The 17,215-nt window shown below is 48.1% G+C and overlaps 1 protein-coding gene and 1 long non-coding RNA gene across 5 annotated transcripts in view; one reads left to right on the forward strand and one right to left on the reverse strand.

Annotated features, from left to right (window-relative positions):
• Positions 1-4,672: 4,672 nt before the first annotated feature.
• On the forward strand, positions 4,673-16,715 carry SERPING1 (serpin family G member 1). Of its 3 annotated transcripts, XM_033860727.2 has the most exons (8): positions 4,673-4,742; positions 5,263-5,337; positions 6,125-6,578; positions 7,940-8,074; positions 9,943-10,146; positions 10,343-10,482; positions 14,374-14,575; positions 16,204-16,715. In XM_033860727.2, the coding sequence occupies exons 2-8, from the start codon at positions 5,287-5,289 to the stop codon at positions 16,455-16,457; spliced, it is 1,440 nt and encodes a 479-aa protein (XP_033716618.1). In that variant the 5' UTR covers positions 4,673-4,742; positions 5,263-5,286; the 3' UTR covers positions 16,458-16,715. The 3 variants fall into 3 exon arrangements, with proteins under 3 accessions (XP_033716618.1, XP_073665076.1, XP_033716617.1); XM_033860726.2 differs by lacking the exon at positions 4,673-4,742 and having other exon boundaries at positions 5,190-5,337; positions 6,110-6,578; XM_073808975.1 differs by lacking the exons at positions 14,374-14,575; positions 16,204-16,715 and adding an exon at positions 12,680-12,789 and having other exon boundaries at positions 4,696-5,337; positions 6,110-6,578.
• LOC117313158 (uncharacterized) overlaps positions 8,027-17,215 on the reverse strand; it is a 28,968-nt gene continuing 19,779 nt past the window's right edge. Inside the window, exon 3 of one of the 2 annotated variants that reach the window (XR_004527638.2) lies at positions 8,027-8,141. This is a non-coding gene — a long non-coding RNA (uncharacterized lncRNA). Of the gene's footprint in view, positions 8,142-16,855; positions 17,031-17,215 lie in introns of those variants that run through there. The other variant, XR_012333542.1, reaches the window with a different exon arrangement.

The raw sequence follows: 17,215 nt of genomic DNA on the forward strand, positions 1-17,215 counted from the left end.
GATCAGGGACGGAGCAGGTGAGCTGGCTTTCCTGGGACTGGGGCGGGCACTTTTATCCTCAGGAGCAGTGCAGGGAAGCAGAAGAAGCAGGTCAAAACAAGAAATCATAATCTGAGGACTTCCCTGGCGGTGGTGGTCCAGTGGTTAAGACTCTGCACTTCCAATGCAGAGGATGCAGGTTCGATCCCTGGTCAGGAAACTAAGATCCCACATGCTGCAAAAGAGAAAGGAAGAAAAGAGAAGGAAGGAAGGAAAGAAAGAAAGAAAGAAAGGAAGAAAGGAAGAAAGGAAGGAAGGAAGGAGGGAAGAAATAAATAAATAAATCATCATATGAAAGGAACCAAATTCACAGCTGAGTAAATTGTCCAAACCTGGGTTTTCTATCCAAAAAGGTGGCAACAGAGAGCTGGAGCCAAAGGTTACAGGCAGGACTGTGGCAGAGAAGCCAGGTAAGCTGCTGAGTAAAAGAGTAAAAGTGGGCAGGAGAGAGGGAGCCTTCTGGAACCAGAATGCAATTAGGGGCCTGGGAATCAACCCAAATGCCTCTCAGTGTGAGATCAAAGACATAGTTTATGATACATCCACACACTGGAATACTAGGCAGCTGTAAGGAAGAATGAGGTACAGCTGCCTGCAACGACATGGAACCATGTCCGTGACACTCAAGTGAGAAAAGAAATTATGGAAGAGTAATAATTACATGTGCAGGAGAGGTGGATATAACTTCATAAATAGAGAGGAGGGTCTTGAAGAAATACACTTGCAACTGTTACCAGCAGCTGTGTCTGGAATAACTCTTCATTTTATAAATGTCTGGATTGTTTGAAAATTTTTACAAAGTACACATGTGACATTGTAGTGATAACTTTAAAAGCATGATATAAAATTTCCTTAGAAAGAAATAAACGAGGAACTTCTCTGGTGATCCAGTGAATAAGACTCCTTGCTCCCAATGCAGGGGGTCCGGGTTCGATTCCTGGTAGGAGAACTAGAATCCCGCACGCATGCCGCAACTAAAGATCCTGCATGCCTCAACTAAGACCTGGCGCAGCTAAAATAAATAAATAAATATGTTAAAAAGAAAGGAAGGAAGAAAGAATGGAGCCCATTGAGGACACCCATCAGGAGTCATCATCTGTTTCTGTTCTACCCAGAAAAGCTTTGTATTCTTTGGTCTTACAGGGCCTTCAAATAGGTTGTGAGTCTGGGGTTTGGGTGTTTGTTTCTCAAGAATGATTTGGATCTAATCCAGGTCTTTGTCTCTCACACCCCACTACCTCCTACCGGTAGACTGACAGGAAGATGAAAATCGAGGGTTATTTTATTTTATTTTATCGTGATAACACTTAACATGAGGTCTATCCTCTTAAATTTTAAGTGTACATTGGTGTGGGCTATAGGTACAATGTATAGCAGGTCTCTAGAGCTTGTTCATCTTACTTAACCAAAGCTTTTCTTTTTTAATATTTATTTATTTGGTTGCACCGGGTCTTAGTTGCGGCATGCATGTGGGATCTAGTTCCCCGGCCAGGGATCGAACTCAGGCTCCCTGCATTGGGAGCATGGAGTCTTACCCACTGTGCCACCAGAGAAGTCCCTAACCAAAGCTTTATGTATATTGATCAATAATTCCCCATCCCCATCCCCGACCCATCCCTAGTAACTACCATTCCGATCTTTGATGTTGTGTGTGTGTGTGTGTGTGTGTGTGTGTGTGTGTGTGTGTAGTCGAGTAGGGGGTGTGTTGCTGTGCATACATAAGAGAAATGGTTGGCTCATGTCACACACGTCCTAGGTGAATTTGTGCACCTGGTCTACCTGGCAGGGCTAATCAGAAGAGATGTTTCCACTTCACTCTCATCTCTCCCAGACAAAAAATATTTGCATCTTTTCCTTTTTGGCAGGTCAACATCTGACATTACAGATTCTGGGCCCTGATCTATAGTAAATAAGAAATCAAAGAAAATTTTATTCTCCTCGAATGGTATTCCTCAGCCAGGGTTCTGAAGAGAGGATTGAGCCCTATTGCCCAAGACATTCTTTGTCCGTAATCATTCAACCTCTCTCTGCATCTATAGTGGTACTAGTTGTGCGCTATCTGTGAGAGAAATGAGGAAATAATCACCCAAATGATTCTCTGTCTTCTGAGAATCTGGTGACCCTAATTCTTCTGCCCAATTTCCAAGGTTGCGGCAATTTTTTTCAGAGGAGAAACTACAGGTGTACAGATTTTGAGAAAGCGTTTCACCCACAGCAATTTGTACCTTCTGTATCTGAGGACTCACCCAAGAGGAAAAACCTGATAAAACGCTCTGAGTACAGGGCTTCCCTGGTGGCACAGTGGTTGAGAATCTGCCTGCTAATGCAGAGGACATGGGTTCGAGCCCTGGTCTGGGAGGATCCCACATGTCATGGAGCAACTAGGCCTGTGAGCCACAACTAGTGAGCCTGCACGTCTGGAGCCCGTGCTCCGCAACATGAGAGGCCGCGACAGTGAGAGGCCCGCGCACCGCGATGAAGAGTGGCCCCCACTTGCTGCAGTAGAGAAGGCCCTCGCACAGAAACAAAGACCCAACACAGCAAAAATTAATTAATTAATTAATAAACTCCTACCCCCAACATCTAAAAAAAAAAAACCTCTCTGAGTACAGAAAGAGCTTTAGTGAGAACTCATCCACCACCAGGAACCCCGTAGCAGGGAAAAGTCATGTACACATATGACACGGAGAACGAGCTTCCTGTGGGCTTATCCCTCCTCACCCATTGGAAGGGAAGGTTCTAATGGCAGAGAAACCCAGGACCTGCCCCCAATGGTGGGGAAAGGACTCAATTCACAACCCTAAGCTGATTGACTATTGGATCGCCCACACTAAGGAGAAATTGTGCAAACACCTGATTAGGTCAACCTCAGGCCATTCACTTTGAGGAAGGGCTTCAGCTTCGCTCCAGTTTCATCAGGCAGGACAGTATCCACAAAGCAGAGACACCCTCTACATGTCCAGAAGAGATGGCTTTGGCCGGAGAGCTGAGATGCCTAAAGGAGGTCGGGAAGACCTCTCCACTGGTCCTGGTCCACGCTGAGACTCTGGTCCATGGAGCACCACAGTCCTGCAGCCGGACACAGGATGTTCACTCTGCTGCTGGCTTTAGGCTAGCTCCTGGCACGTGCCAGGAGGCCATATATAAATCCTGTTAATACAGGATTTCGGGCTCAGAGAGACGTGGTCCACATCCTGGCTCTGTCACTTACTAGCTGTGTGATGTTGGATGAATCAAATAATTTCTGCTGAGTCTCATATTTTAAAAATTTGATTTCAGGTGGGATTAATATTAGCACCCACTTCACTGGTGTCATGAGAATTAATGAAAGGATGAATGAGGTTGATTTCCATCATCTTCTTTTTGTTTGGTTGACCCACAAGTTCGAAGGCCCCACCTTGGGCGCTGGGGATGGAGAAGGGGCACTGTGTGCGCAGCTGTTTCAACCATGGCACTGATGTGAAGGAACTTCCCCATGACTTTGGAGGTTCCCCAGTGGTTGCAGGGAATGAAGTACCTGCAAAGCTGGTGTCTTTGTCTTTTCCAAAGACACCCTTCCCCACCCCCAAGGAACCACACAAATATTCTCTCTCGTTTCTGTCCTTGGTCAACCCCTTAGAGTAGCAGTTCTGGCGCTAGCAGCCAACTTTCCAGAATGTGCCAAATAGGACAGGCCCAGCAGTGAGGTGATCCTAGAACATCAGAGCTGTATCAGGTCATCAGAGACCACCTTGTTTTGCAGAGGTAGGGTTGCCAGATTTAGCAAATAGGACACAGAATGTCTAGTTAAATCTGAATTTCAGATAACAGACCAAAAACTATTTTTTTTAGTATAAGTAGGCCCCATATTGTGTGGGGCATATTTCCAAATAAACTTTTTTTCGTTTATCTGAAATTCAAATTTAACTGGACTTCCTGTATTTTATCTGGCAACCATGAGAGGGGAGCTAGGTGCTGAGAGGGAAAGCAACTTGCCAGGGTCACACAGCAAGCCAGGTCTGTTGGCTCCCAGGCCACTCTCTCCCACCCTCAACACATATAGCCCAGCTTTGTGTTTTTCACTTAAGGTGAACGCTAGCTGGACTGGGTGCTTCAGATTCCTTGTCTGTTACAGAATGGAAGCACTCCGGGTTTCCAAGAGGAGAAGCAGACACTCATGGAGGAGAGTGGGGGTGGGGCTAGGACCTCAGGACGTCCAGTCCAGCCTTATTTTCAAGTGAGGGCTCTCCGAGTGAGCCAGCCATTTAAGGCTCTTAACTATCAAATGGGCACAGTCGGGCCTATTTCCAAAGGGTTACTTTGAGGATCCACTGAGATGAGCAATTCCGGGAAAGCTGGTTGCTTGTGAACTGTGGAGAACATGTTGTGTCTGTGCTGTTTCTATCATGACCCATAAAGATGCAGGAGGAGGCTTGGTCGTGTACAGCTGAGAGCTGCACCCAAGCTTCCCCACCCCCGGCTCCCAAGGGGCTTTGGGCTAAATTCCCCGCCTGGCTTACAAATCAGTATCCGTCCCATCCTGATTTACGGGAAATCACAGCAGCGATCAATCAGCCTTAATTTGTAACTGGGCAGTGTCCTGGGCCAGCCAATAGCTAAGACCGAACACCCGCCCCCACGCCGCCCCCCCACCCGCCCCGACGCTGTGTGACTATCCACTTAGTCTGCCCTGAAGCTGCCCAGTGACCGGGAGTTTGGCGCAGGTTTGGTGCTGGGGAGAAGGGTGTTGGGAGAAGGAGGTCTCCTCATCCTCATCTCCTTTTCCTCCACAGTGCCCCGCCCCCCCCCTTTATCTCTGCAGTCTGTTTGCTTGCTTCCTCTTAAGACCCCTGCCTCCCCCTCCTTCCCCTCCATCTCCTCCCCCAGGGCTGTCGTGCCCAGCCCCCTCTGGACCTCCCCTCCTAGCAGGGCCCCTGGCCTCATTGTTTAGCTAAAGCAGGACCCTCTGGATGGAACAGATGGACGGAGACCCGGGCCTGGGGGGAAAGGAAAGGCCAGCCGGTGCCGGGAAAGGGAAGCGGTTTGGGGAAAACAAAACAGGGGGAGGAGCCAGGGAGAAGGTGGCCCCGGCACGGAGGAGGGAGGGGGCGGGATTCGCAGAGAGGGGTTAGGGCCGCGAATGGAATGGGGGCGGGCCCCGGGGTGGGGCGGCGCGGGGCGGGGTGGAGGCCCCCTAGGCCCGAGGCTCGGAGCTGGCACCGACGACGGTGGCTGGCTCTGCAGGTCTGGGCTGACGTCGCCGCCCAGATGGCCTCCAGGCTGACCCCGCTGACCCTCCTGCTGCTGCTGCTGGCTGGGGTGAGTGACCCCTTCGTGAGGTGGGGGAGGGGAGGGGGTGCTGAGGATTAACCCTTCAGGCTCCGGAGAATGAGGAGAGCTTCTCTTGGGCTCAGCAAGTGTGATCCTAGCGCCGGAGTTCGTACCGAGCATGGAAAGAGCGGGGATTCAGACCCACGCAGCGTCTAATCCTGACTCGCTACGGTACCAGCTGCGCTGGCCTTGAGCCAGTCACTTCTCCGAGGCTACCTGTCCTGATTTACGAAGTGGAGAATAAAGCAGAAGGATCAAAGAGGGGAAGGAGATGGGCAGCATGTTGCGATATTAAAAGCAAGGGGTTGTTGAGGAAAACTGAGCTGCGGAATGGAGGTTGGGCTGCCGAGACCTAGGCTCTCCGCCGTGGTCTGGGAGGTCGGGGATAGGGGATGAGCCCAGGACAAAGGTGGGTGCCTAACTTTGGCGTGTGCACTCAGTGTATGTGTGTGAAGTTGACACTGGCAGTGCCCTTTGAGATGTATCAGATGATGTGGTAGTGATCAAGGATCTGGAATCAGACCCAAGTTTGACTCCTAGTTTTTCCTTCCACTTCCCTTGAGACCCTGGGCTAGTTACTTAATTTGTCTCGGCATCAGTTTCCTTTACCAGTGAAATGGGATAATACACGCTTTCTCTGAAGGAATTACTGGTGGTGGCTCCAGGGCAGGCCCCTCTGCCACCAGGCTTTCCCTGGAATAATTCTCTTCCTGCTTTGAGTGTTTGAAGGGGACTGTGCCTCATAATAAAAGAAAGAAAGTCTCTTGAACCACAGGATAGAGCCTCCTCAAATCTGATTGGTATCAGCCCCGTGGATCCAGAGAGCTTACAAGGAGGGGAAAGTGAAGGAGATATCCCCAAAGGAGATATTCCCAACAATGTATCCATTAAAGACACCGAGGGCTCTTCCACGCTGCTGAAAACCAACTTGACCATCGAAACAGTCAATACCACCCAGCCCTTCAACCAGTCCACCACCCAGCCCTTCAACCAGTCCACCACTCAGCCCATCCAACCAACAACCCAGGCCACTACTAAGTCCTTCTGCCCAGCGCCTGTCACCTCCTGCTCTGACTTGGAGAGTCATTCAGCAGAGGCCGTGCTGGGGGAGGCTTTGACAGATTTCTCCCTGAATCTCTACCACACTTTCTCAGTAATGAAGAAGGAGGAGACCAACATTGTCTTTTCCCCGTTCAGCATCGCCAGCCTCCTCACTCAAGTCCTGCTCGGTAAGAACCTGACTGAGTTCTCTCCAGGTTACGTGTTAGATGTTCGCATGAGGGGGGTACGTATCCAGATACATACACAGCTATCTATGCCTCTGGAAGGAAGCTGTAAAAATGGGCTACATTGGGGGAGGGGGGATCTTTTTATTCTGGAACTTTCATTTATTCTTTCATTTAACAATGATGTAATAGGCACTATTGCTTATAAAATCCTATGGACTGTACAAGAACATATTAAATAAGGTCTGAGCCACCAGTCATGGTTCCAGGTAAGGCCATAAGGAAGATGAATGATAAGAGAGAGATGCAGAGTAGAATCATGATAATGCTGCTTCTTAGCTGTGTGACCTTGGGCAGATCAGTTAACTTCTCTGAGCCTGAGTCCTTCTGTGTAAAATGGAAATGGTTGTAGTGACCTAAAAAAAATTAAGCAGATAGCCCAGTGCCTGATGTGGTAGGAGGTCAAAAAATGTTAATTCGTCTGCTTTCCTGAGAGATCACAATCAAGTCCCCTGGGGTAATTACCCTAGGAATGGCACCAACAAAGTGCTACAGCAGTGGAAACAGCTGTCACTCCAAGGGGGAATTCCAGGAAGGCTACTGGAGACAGTACAGTGAGCACATAAGAACATTTCTTCTGTAGTCCCAGAATCCTAACATCCCTAGCCTGTACCCACTGGATACCAGTAGCACCCCACCCCCCAGTTATGACAGCCAAAATGTCTCCACATGTGGCCAAATGTCCCCTGGGAGGCACATTTCAACTGATTGGTTTCAGTTCATTTTTTTATTGCCCAAAAGATATGGCTTGAATCTTTTCTCCATCCTCCGATTATTAACTCTGTGATCTTAAAATTAGTAGATTACTTACTCTCTTAAACCTCAGTTTTCTCATCTGTGTAACGGGGATAGGAACTGTCCTTACGTAAAAGGGTTATGGTGAAGATTCAATGAGATAATATGGGAGAAGCACTTATGATGCCTGGAATGAAGTAAGTGCTCGATACATTTTATCTATTACTGCACAGAAGATGTGTACAATAAGTATTCAATAATGAAAAACCTGAACCAACTAAATAATAGGTCATGTGGAACAGGCAGCGATTGGACCAGGCTTTGGATGATGAGTGGTATTAAAGTTAGGTAAGAAAACGGAGGAAGAAAGTATTCAGAGCCCTAGAAAATCCTGTGATTATTCATAATTCCCCCACCCTTCTCTTTCTGACATGTATTATCTTCCCAAACACTTCTGGCTCTGATGATATGGGATTCCCCCCATTGCAGCCTGGTCCCTCAACCCTGGTCCCCAACGGTGGTTTTCCACTCCTCCTGCAGTTGCCCCTTGTCTCTGCTGTTTGTTGTAGGGGCTAGAGGAGAAACCAAGGAAAGCCTGGAGCGACTCCTCTCTTACCCCGAAGACTTTACCTGTGTCCACCAGGCCCTGAAGGCCTCCAGGTCCAAAGGCTTTACCACAGTCTCTCAAATCTTCCACAGCCCAGGTGAGTTCCCCGGGGAAGGATGGCAGGTGCTGAGCTGGGTCCTCAGGATTTTGATGGAGACCCAGCACTGGGGAAAGAGAGGACAGAGGGAATGTTAGAACTAGAACAGGGGGACGGAATGCAGAGCAGGTTGGGGCCTCAGAAATATCAAGTGTCTCCTGGGAGCTGGATAGGTCCCCTGGTGAGACCTTGGACAAGTCATCTGCATTCATCAACTCCATCTAAAGTAAGAATAGCTTTCTACCGCGATGAAGAGTGGCCCCACTTGCCACAACTAGAGAAAGCCCTCGCACAGAAACGAAGACCCAACACAGCAAAAATAAATTAATTAATTAATAAACTCCTACCCCCAACGTCTTCTTTAAAAAAAAAAAAGAATAGCCTTCTGCATTCAGTAATAGAGAGGGCTGGAGAGCTTTAGACATAAAATAGACAAAAAATGCATGTCAATCTGGGAGTTCCCTGGTGGTCCAGTGGTTAAGACTCTCGTCTTTCACTGCTGTGGTCACGGGTTCAATCCCTGGTTGGGGAATTAAGATCCTGCAAACTGCAAGGCCAAAAAGAAAAGTTTGTTAATCTGGGTCAGGGGGTCTAGGGACTCCTATTCTTTGTACTTGCGTGTTATGTGACTTTGTTGTCATTTATGTATATTACATTATTAGGTAGGTAATCAGAGCAATAAGCTTCCAAAATGACCTAATGCAGTTCTTTTAAATTTTGCTCCCCAGAGCCCTAGGGTTCTGCAGAGCTGCTGCAGAAGTCCTGGTGGGAGTAAGGAGTTAGGGAGGCTGAGTGGGAAGTGAGGTGTCACTTCCTGTGAGAGGGAGATGAAGCCAGGTGGGCTTTGAACTCCCACCAGCCTCAACCAGAGCCCTTTTGTATTGTGGGCTTCAGACATGACTATATTTGAAACCTCAGTTCTGCTGAGCTTAAAAATTACAAATTTAGTGTGATTTTCCTCTTTGAATAAGGAAAAAGAATTCCCTGTCTTTTATTTTTTTTACTATAAAAGCAATGCTCATTCATTGTAGAAAAGTGAGAAAATATTGGAATTCCCTGGTGGTCCAGTGGTTAGGACTCTGTGCTTCCACTGCAGGGGGCATGGGTTCGATCCCTGGTCGGGGAACTAAGATCCCGCATGCCGCTCGGCGTGGCCAAAAAAAAAAAAAAAAATACAACAAACAGAAAAATAACCTGAGAACATATAGGAAAGAAAAAAGAAAGAAAGAAAGAAAACTCACCTATCACACCATTATCTAAAAAAAAAAACCCAAAAACCCTCTTTTTAGAGATGGGAAAAATATGGCTTAGAGGGATTCAAGAAATGTTGCATTTACTTATTTGCTATAAATCAGATTTATCCTCTGTCTTGCTAGGTTGGTGGAAAATACAGCTGCATTCAATATTATCTATTTAGTCCGGGAAAAATTTCTCTTTCAAACACTTTTTTTCTTTGGTGGACCTGGGCTTTGAAGAGCAAAACCCAGGAAGTCTTGTCACACACCTTCCAGTGAGGCTGAAAAGCAGAGTCTGTTCCCTGTTGAATTAAGGGAAGAAAAGAGGGAAAATACAGGCAAATGGAAGTTAAGATCTCAAAGAGTTACCTTGCCAAGCCGTGGTCCCATGGCAGATAGAGGCAGTGAAAGCCTGGGATGAGTTCTTCGGCTCTTAGCTCAGGATTTGCCTTCTCTGGGTCTCACTGAGCACATCAGTAAGAGGACTGGGCTGGACCCCTGCTCCGACATAGTATGTCCATTGGAGCAGAAAGAGTGATGGGAAACGAGCCCCCTCTCCAAGCCTGCTCCTGAAAGGGGAGAGAGTGTTCCGGGATCTCATGCCTCCCTCTCTCAACCTGCTTCCGGGGCCAGACCTGGCTATAAGGGACACCTTTGCGAATGCCTCTCGGAGCCTGTATGGCAACAGCCCCAAAGCCCTGGCAAATGACAGTAAAGTCAACTTGGAGCTCATCAACGCCTGGGTGGCCGAGGAGACCAACCACAAGATCAGGCAACTGCTGGACAGCCTGCCCGATGACTTCCGCCTGGTCCTTCTCAACGCTATCTACCTGAGTGGTAAGGGGGCCCTGGACCAGGGTGTCTTCCCGTCCTGAGTTCCACCTTCTCCTCCTGGCTTAAAACCCACTCGACCCCAAGTTCCACGACTGGATCCCATGGTACCTGTCCCACCCCTTGCTAACAGAACCTTTAACTCCACTTCATCCTCTCCCCACCTGCATTAGAGTAACCCTTCCCCCACTCTTCCCTCTAGCCAAGTGGAAGACAACATTTAACCACAGCAGAACAAATATGAAGGGCTTTTACAGCAGATCCTCTGTGATAAAAGTGCCCATGATGAACAGCAAGAAGTACCCTGTGGCCCATTTCACAGACCCGACTTTGAAGGCCAAGGTGAGTTCTCGGCCCTTCGCACTCCTGTTTCAGAACCTCTTGCGTATCCTGACTTTCCTGCTGTGGCTCCATCGGTGTGGGGCATAGCCTTACCCTTAATCATCATTTCAACTGCTTCTGACTCTATTTCCACCCTATCTTTTCTCCTTCTCCCCCTCTCCAGCCTTGGCCGAGGCAGGCATTATATATTTGAGGTTGGAAAGCAGGATTCTAAAATTTCTTCATGCATCTCTACTGCATTGAATGGCAGAAAGTGAGTCGTGTTCCTATTCTGTGCCTCTGTTTCTCTTTCCAGTCTACCCACCAGTAGGCCCTGCTGGCTTAGTAAGTCCTCTGTGTGTGTACGTGTGTACGGCATGCATCTGTATGTGTACACATGTCTAGGTATATCCATGCATTCATGTATGTGGTAAGTGCATGTGTGTGCATGTGTTAAATGGCTTAAGTTCCTTAGCAGAAATTGAACAGTATGATTTCAGTGGATGAGGAGGGAGGGAAGAGAGAACATGGAGCCCAGAAGATTCTAGTTAGTAAACTGTCTCATGCCCGATGACCAGATATTTCTGCCTTGTTAGGACAGCAAGACACAGAACTATGAGACAGCAAACAATGGGAGATACCCAGTGGCTTGGTACCAGTCTGAGAAATAGCGGATCTGTTCTGGAACATGCCAGGCTTGTTTCCACCTCGGGAGCTTTCCCTGGCTTTTCCCTCTTCCTGGACGCTCTTCACTCAGCTTTTCACATAACTTGTTCCTTCTGCTCATCTGGCATCAGCTAAGAGGCCACCTTTGTGGAGACGCCTTCCCCCTCCTTAAAGTACCTCTTCCTCACCCTGTAACATCATCCTGTTTTTATTTTTTTTTTTTTAATTTTTTTTGTGGTACGCGGGCCTCTCACTGCTGTGGCCTCTCCTGTTGCGGAGCACAGGCTCCAGACGCGCAGGCCCAGCGGCCATGGCTCACGGGCCCAGCCGCTCCGCGGCATGTGGGATCTTCCCGGACCGGGACACGAACCCGTGTCCCCTGCATCGGCAGGTGGACCCTCAACCGCTGCACCACCAGGGAAGCCCATCCTGTTTTATTATATCCATGGTACTTATCACTATCTGAATTATGTTGTTTACTTGCTTATTTGATTGCGGTATTATCTATCTCCCTGAGATAGTCTCTTTCCTTGGGATCAGAGACCTTACCTCTTTTTTTGCCTACTATATCTGAGGGCCTAGAACAATACCACATATAATAAGTGCTCATTATGTCTGCTGAATAAATGAATGAATTCAATGGAAGATGCGAAAGGGAGCAATTCCCTTAGTATGAATGGCTAGGAAGACGTCACAGAGGTGGGTACTTTTTGACCACTCTTAACCATTCATGCACTTTTCTACCCTTCCATCCATCCGTCCCTATCCAATGACTTTGAACATTCCCAGCTATTTAACAGAACCAGAATACATGCATAAGGCAGAGAAGAGTGAATATACACGGCCGGTTCAGGGCATCACTCTAACTCAGAGTATATAGGGGAGAATATCAATGTGAGAGTTTTTTTTAATTAATTTATTTATTTTTGCTGTGTTGGGTCTTCGTTTCTGTGCGAGGGCTTTCTCTAGTTGCGGCAAGCAGGGGCCACTCTTCATGGTGGTGCGCAGGCCTCTCACTATCGCAGCCTCTCTTGTTGTGGAGCACGGGCTCCAGACGCGCAGGCTCAGTAGTTGTGGCTCATGGGCCTAGTTGCTCCGCGGCATGTTGGATCTTCCCGGACCAGGGCTTGAACCCGTGTCCCCTGCATTGGCAGGCAGATTCTCAACCACTGCGCCACCAGAGAAGCCCCAATGTGAGGGTTTTTTAATGGCAAAGAAGGAGTTTCATGCAAAAAAAAACCCACTCCTTACAGTTTCGTGGGTTTTAAACAAATACTTGATTTAATATATTCATGTTATAAATTCAAAATCAAAGTTTTACTTAAGCCTTTAAATTTTTAGCTGAATTTGCTACATTATTAATCATAATATTTACATAAAACACTAACTTTCATTTGTTCTTCAATTAAGCTATTTTGAACAGATTAAACTCCTTTAAACCATTTGTGTCATTTACAAATATGGTTAATTAATATTCCCCTAAGCATTTTGAGCTTATGTATATACTTTATAAATACTTCATACATTTGATATACTTGATTTTCTCTTTTAGCATGTCAGGTACCTGACAGAACAGAATTACAGCCCTGCTTGGCCACATCTTGCTAGCACCTAAAGGCCACTTGTGAGTTGAAAATTCAATCTGAAGAGTAAATCAACTTTCAGTCAACATCTCAACATCATTCTCAAACCAAATGAAATTATCCCACACCTTTTTGTTCAAAAGCATAAAACTAGCATGTCTGATTCTCTTAAAAATTATAAACGCTATTTTAAATAACAAACACAGATTGCTCTGAACTTATCACCTGGTGTTAATACTACAGAGTTGGCTTATTTTGTTATTCCCATACTTCATTCTAAATTTTCCTGGGATTTAAAGAGTATTTACCCAATGAAGGGGGTTAGATTTACCAACTCAGGTATGCTGAGGTTGTTGGCTTGAAAATTCAAGACCACAGTGTGGTAATTTTTTGGTCACAGAGGCAAGGTCTGTACACAGGACGTGAAGGGTGTGTACTGCCAGATGAGTGTACCCTGTCTAGAGCCTCTGTCAACAGGTATCCCCATGTCCATGCTCTTCAGGTGATAAATCAGTGTACAACCTGCTTCTTGTGGACCATTTTTTCAATTCCAACAATAGATTGTTGTCAGTTAATTTCTTCATTGCCCAATTGAATTCTGCATTCTAGATGATTCTTGTCCATCTCTCAACCTCAACCATAATGCCATTTCAGTAATAATCTCTCATATCCTATTAGTTTCTCAGTCCTGGTACTATTGACATTTGGGGTTCGATGATTCTTCATCATAAGATGCTGTCCCTGGCATTGTAGGATTTAGCAGCATCCCTGGCTCCTACCCACTAGATGCCAGTAGCACTGTGAGCTCCTGTTTCTGCCAGCTCCAAACATTGCCAGATGTCCACTGGGGGCAAATTTGCCCTGAGCTGAGAACAGCCCTGTATTGGACTTGTGGGTCCTGCATTTCTCTCATGCTTCTATCTGGCCGTCAGCTGTAAGTCCTTCTAGTGAAACTAACTGAAAAGGTAGGCTAGGATCAGCTGGTACCCAATCTTGAATGCCAGACCGAGAGTTTATACTTAATCTCGTAGGCAGTGAAAAGCCATCAAAAGTCTTTGAAAGGATGAACCTGATGACTGTGGTGGTACATTATGCTATACTTTATGCACAACATACTTGAAAGGAGCTGGGCTCAGAGAGATCGAATCGCTTGCCTGTAGTGCATAGTCACTCAGTAGTAGAGTCAGGATGTGATCCTCAGCCTGTGTGATCAAAACTCGTGCTCGGACTTCCCTGGTGGCGCAGTGGTTGAGAGTCCGCCTGCCGATGCAGGGGACATGGGTTCGTACCCCGGTCCGGGAAGATCCCACATGGCGCGGCGCGGCTGGGCCCGTGAGCCATGGCCACTGAGCCTGTGCGTCCGGAGTCTGTGCTCCGCAACGGGAGAGGCCACAACAGTGAGAGGCCCGCGTACCGCAAAAAAAAAAAAAAAAACCTCGTGCTCATTCCTCTGCCTCTCACCAGCACAGGGTTAGACCAGCACTGTTCACCCAGCTGGCATCCTCATCTCATGGCAAAGCCTGGGAGCCTACTTATGGCCGCTGCTTGTTGAAATAGTACAGACTGTAGCAGCGGACTGAAGACCAGCCTCGGGGCACAGAGGGTAGGAGCCAGGAGAGAGCTGGGGTAGGAAGACTGACAATGTGCTTGTCTTACTCTCCAGGTGGGCCGTCTGCAGCTGTCCCACAACCTGAGCTTTGTGATCCTGGTGCCCCAGACCTTGAAACACCGTCTTGAAGACATGGAGCAGGCTCTCAGCCCCCCTGTCTTCAAGGCCATCATGAGGAAGCTGGAGTCGGCCAAGTTCCATCCTACTCACCTGATGATGCCTCGCATCAAAGTAAAGAGCAACCAGGACCTGCTGGGTGAGCCCTGGCAGGACTGATCCTAGGCCATCAGAGGAGAAGAGGTTGTGATGGTGGGCTAGGGGTGGAGGAATTCCGTGAACCCTCTCATCCGTAATCTCAGGTTGCCCCTCAATCCTCTGATTATCCCACTGAATCGTGGAGGAAGCTGAGACTCAGAAAGTTTGCATGACTTACGCAAGGTCCCTTAAGCTGGTTAGAAGTGAACCGGAGCCCCAGTATAGGTCTACAGCCGTCCCACCTGTTTCCATTGTGGTCCCTTGTGACATAGACCCTGGGAACAGGTCACCGAGGTGGGAGTGGGTGCTCCTCCCTCAGAGACGTGTCATAAAACTCAACCACCCCACAGTATATGCAAGAAGTTCTCTACTAAAAGGGTCTGGAGGCTTCTGAGTTCAGGGGAGTCAACAGATACTCTGTTTCCTAACCTTAGACCTCACTTCCTGATCTTTGATGTCATGTCCAAATATATCACTTCATTTTCTGTTATAGAACTTGACTTCCTAATAGATGACCTTGTTTCCTAGTATATGACATCACACCCTTGTATGTGACCTCATTTGAGAACATATGTCCTCTTTCCAATACATTACCTCACTTCCAAGGGCCTTGTTGATAAGGAAGCAATGGCATCACTTTTCAGGGTTTTGGGGGTCGGGGGCAAGGCTTCTCACCACTTGAGAGAAAGTGGTGGTTGGAGTGAAGACGGGCCCACTGTTAGAGGATCCCATGAACTGGACCGGAAGGCACATTATAATGCGATTATAATCTGATAAACGAGGAGGAGGAGAAAGAGGGAATTGGAACTTGGGACAAACCCAGAAAATTCAGGACAAACGTCTTCAACAGCTGAGGGTTTTGTGCTGGTTTTTTTTTTAATTGCAGTATTTTTAAAAATATTTTAAATTATTATTTTTTAATTTAACTTTTAAAATTTTTATACAATTTTATGTTTTATTTTTTGGCTGCATTGCGTCTTCATTGCTGCACGCAGGCTTTCTTTGGTTGCAGCAAGTGCGGGACTACTCTTCATTGCGGCATGCGGGCTTCTCATTGCAGTGACTCCTCTTGTTGCGGAGCACGGGCTATAGACGCACGGACTCAGTAGTTGCAGCACGTGGGCCCTAGAGTGCGTGGGCGTCAGTAGTTGTGGTGTGTGGTCTCAGTGGTTGTGGCGCACGGGCTTAGTTGCTCTGCAGCATGTGGGGTCTTCCCAGACCAGGGCTCGAGCCCATGTCCCCTGCATTGGCAGGTGGATTCTTAACCACTGCGCCACCAAGGAAGTCCCTTTTGTACAATTTTTTTTTTTTTTTGTGGTACACGGGCCTCTCACTGTTGTGGCCTCTCCCGTTGTGGAGCACAGGCTCCAGACGCGCAGGCTCAGCGGCCATGGCTCACGGGCCCAGCCGCTCCGCGGCATGTGGGATCTTCCCGGACCGGGGCACGAACCCATGTCCCCTGCATCGGCAGGCGGACTCTCAACCACTGCGCCACCAGGGAAGCCCCCTTTTGTACAATTTTTAAAGGTTACTTTCCATTTACAGTTACTACGAAACATTGGCTGTATTCCCCGTGTTGTACAATCGTGCTGGTCTTTGACTTATTGTTTTTCTCTGGTTATGCCCTAGAATTCTTTGACTTTACCTACAACCTCAACCTGTGTGGGCTGACAGAGGACCCGGACCTGCAGCTTTCTGCGATGCAGCATCAGTCCGTGCTGGAGCTGACGGAGAGCGGGGTGGAGGCGGCTGCAGCCTCCGCTATCTCTGTGGCCCGCAGTTTGCTGGTCTTTGAAGTGCAGCAGCCCTTCCTCTTTGTGCTCTGGGACCAGCAGCACAAGTTCCCGGTCTTCATGGGGCGGATATATGACCCCAGGACCTGAGACCTGCGGGAGGCCGACCAGGGCAAGCCCGACCCCTCTGGCCTCAGCTCTTCTAGTCGCAGCCCTGCTGCTGCCTGCCTGGACTTGTCCCCAGCTGCCTCGCATCTCAGGTCTGCCCTCCACCTGAAGGGCTCCCGTGGGGTCTGGTGAGGGGACCTGCTTCTATCATCCCTTCCCTGTGACTCTCCAAAGCACTTTTTGCAGCTTTCTCTGGTACAAATACAGCAGACCCTACAAATAAAACCTGGCAGACCATGACTTCCTCTCTCATCTGCCTTTCAACTTCAGAGGACTAGGGCTTCCGAGGCCCCTATATCGGCTAGCTATTGCTGTAACAAGTCACTCCAAACTTAGTGGCTTAAAATAGCAAGTATTTATTATTTCACATAAGTCTGGGGGTTAGGGCTGAGTGGTCTTGCTGATCTGGGATGGACCTGGCTGACCTTCCCTGGGCTCGCTCATACATCTGTAATAGTTGGTGGGTTGGTTGGGGATGACTGATCTACGATGGCCTCAGCTGGAACACCTTGGCTGTCCTCTGCATGTCTCCGGCATGCTTCCAGCAGTGCTAGCCTGCAGTGGCAGAGTTCCAAGTGAGGAGTCAAAGGTAGGCAGTCTTTTTCACACCCCGCACGTCTGCTTACATCACGTTTACCATTGTCCCATCAGCCAAAGCAAGTCACATGGCCAGACCCAGAGTTAGAGTGGAAAGGCACTACAAAGTGGCAGGGCAGAGTCATTAAGTGGGGGCTTTTCAT

The sequence above is a fragment of the Tursiops truncatus genome, chromosome 8, assembly GCF_011762595.2.
Source record: "Tursiops truncatus isolate mTurTru1 chromosome 8, mTurTru1.mat.Y, whole genome shotgun sequence".
In the NCBI taxonomy this organism is placed as follows: Eukaryota; Metazoa; Chordata; class Mammalia; order Artiodactyla; family Delphinidae; genus Tursiops; species Tursiops truncatus.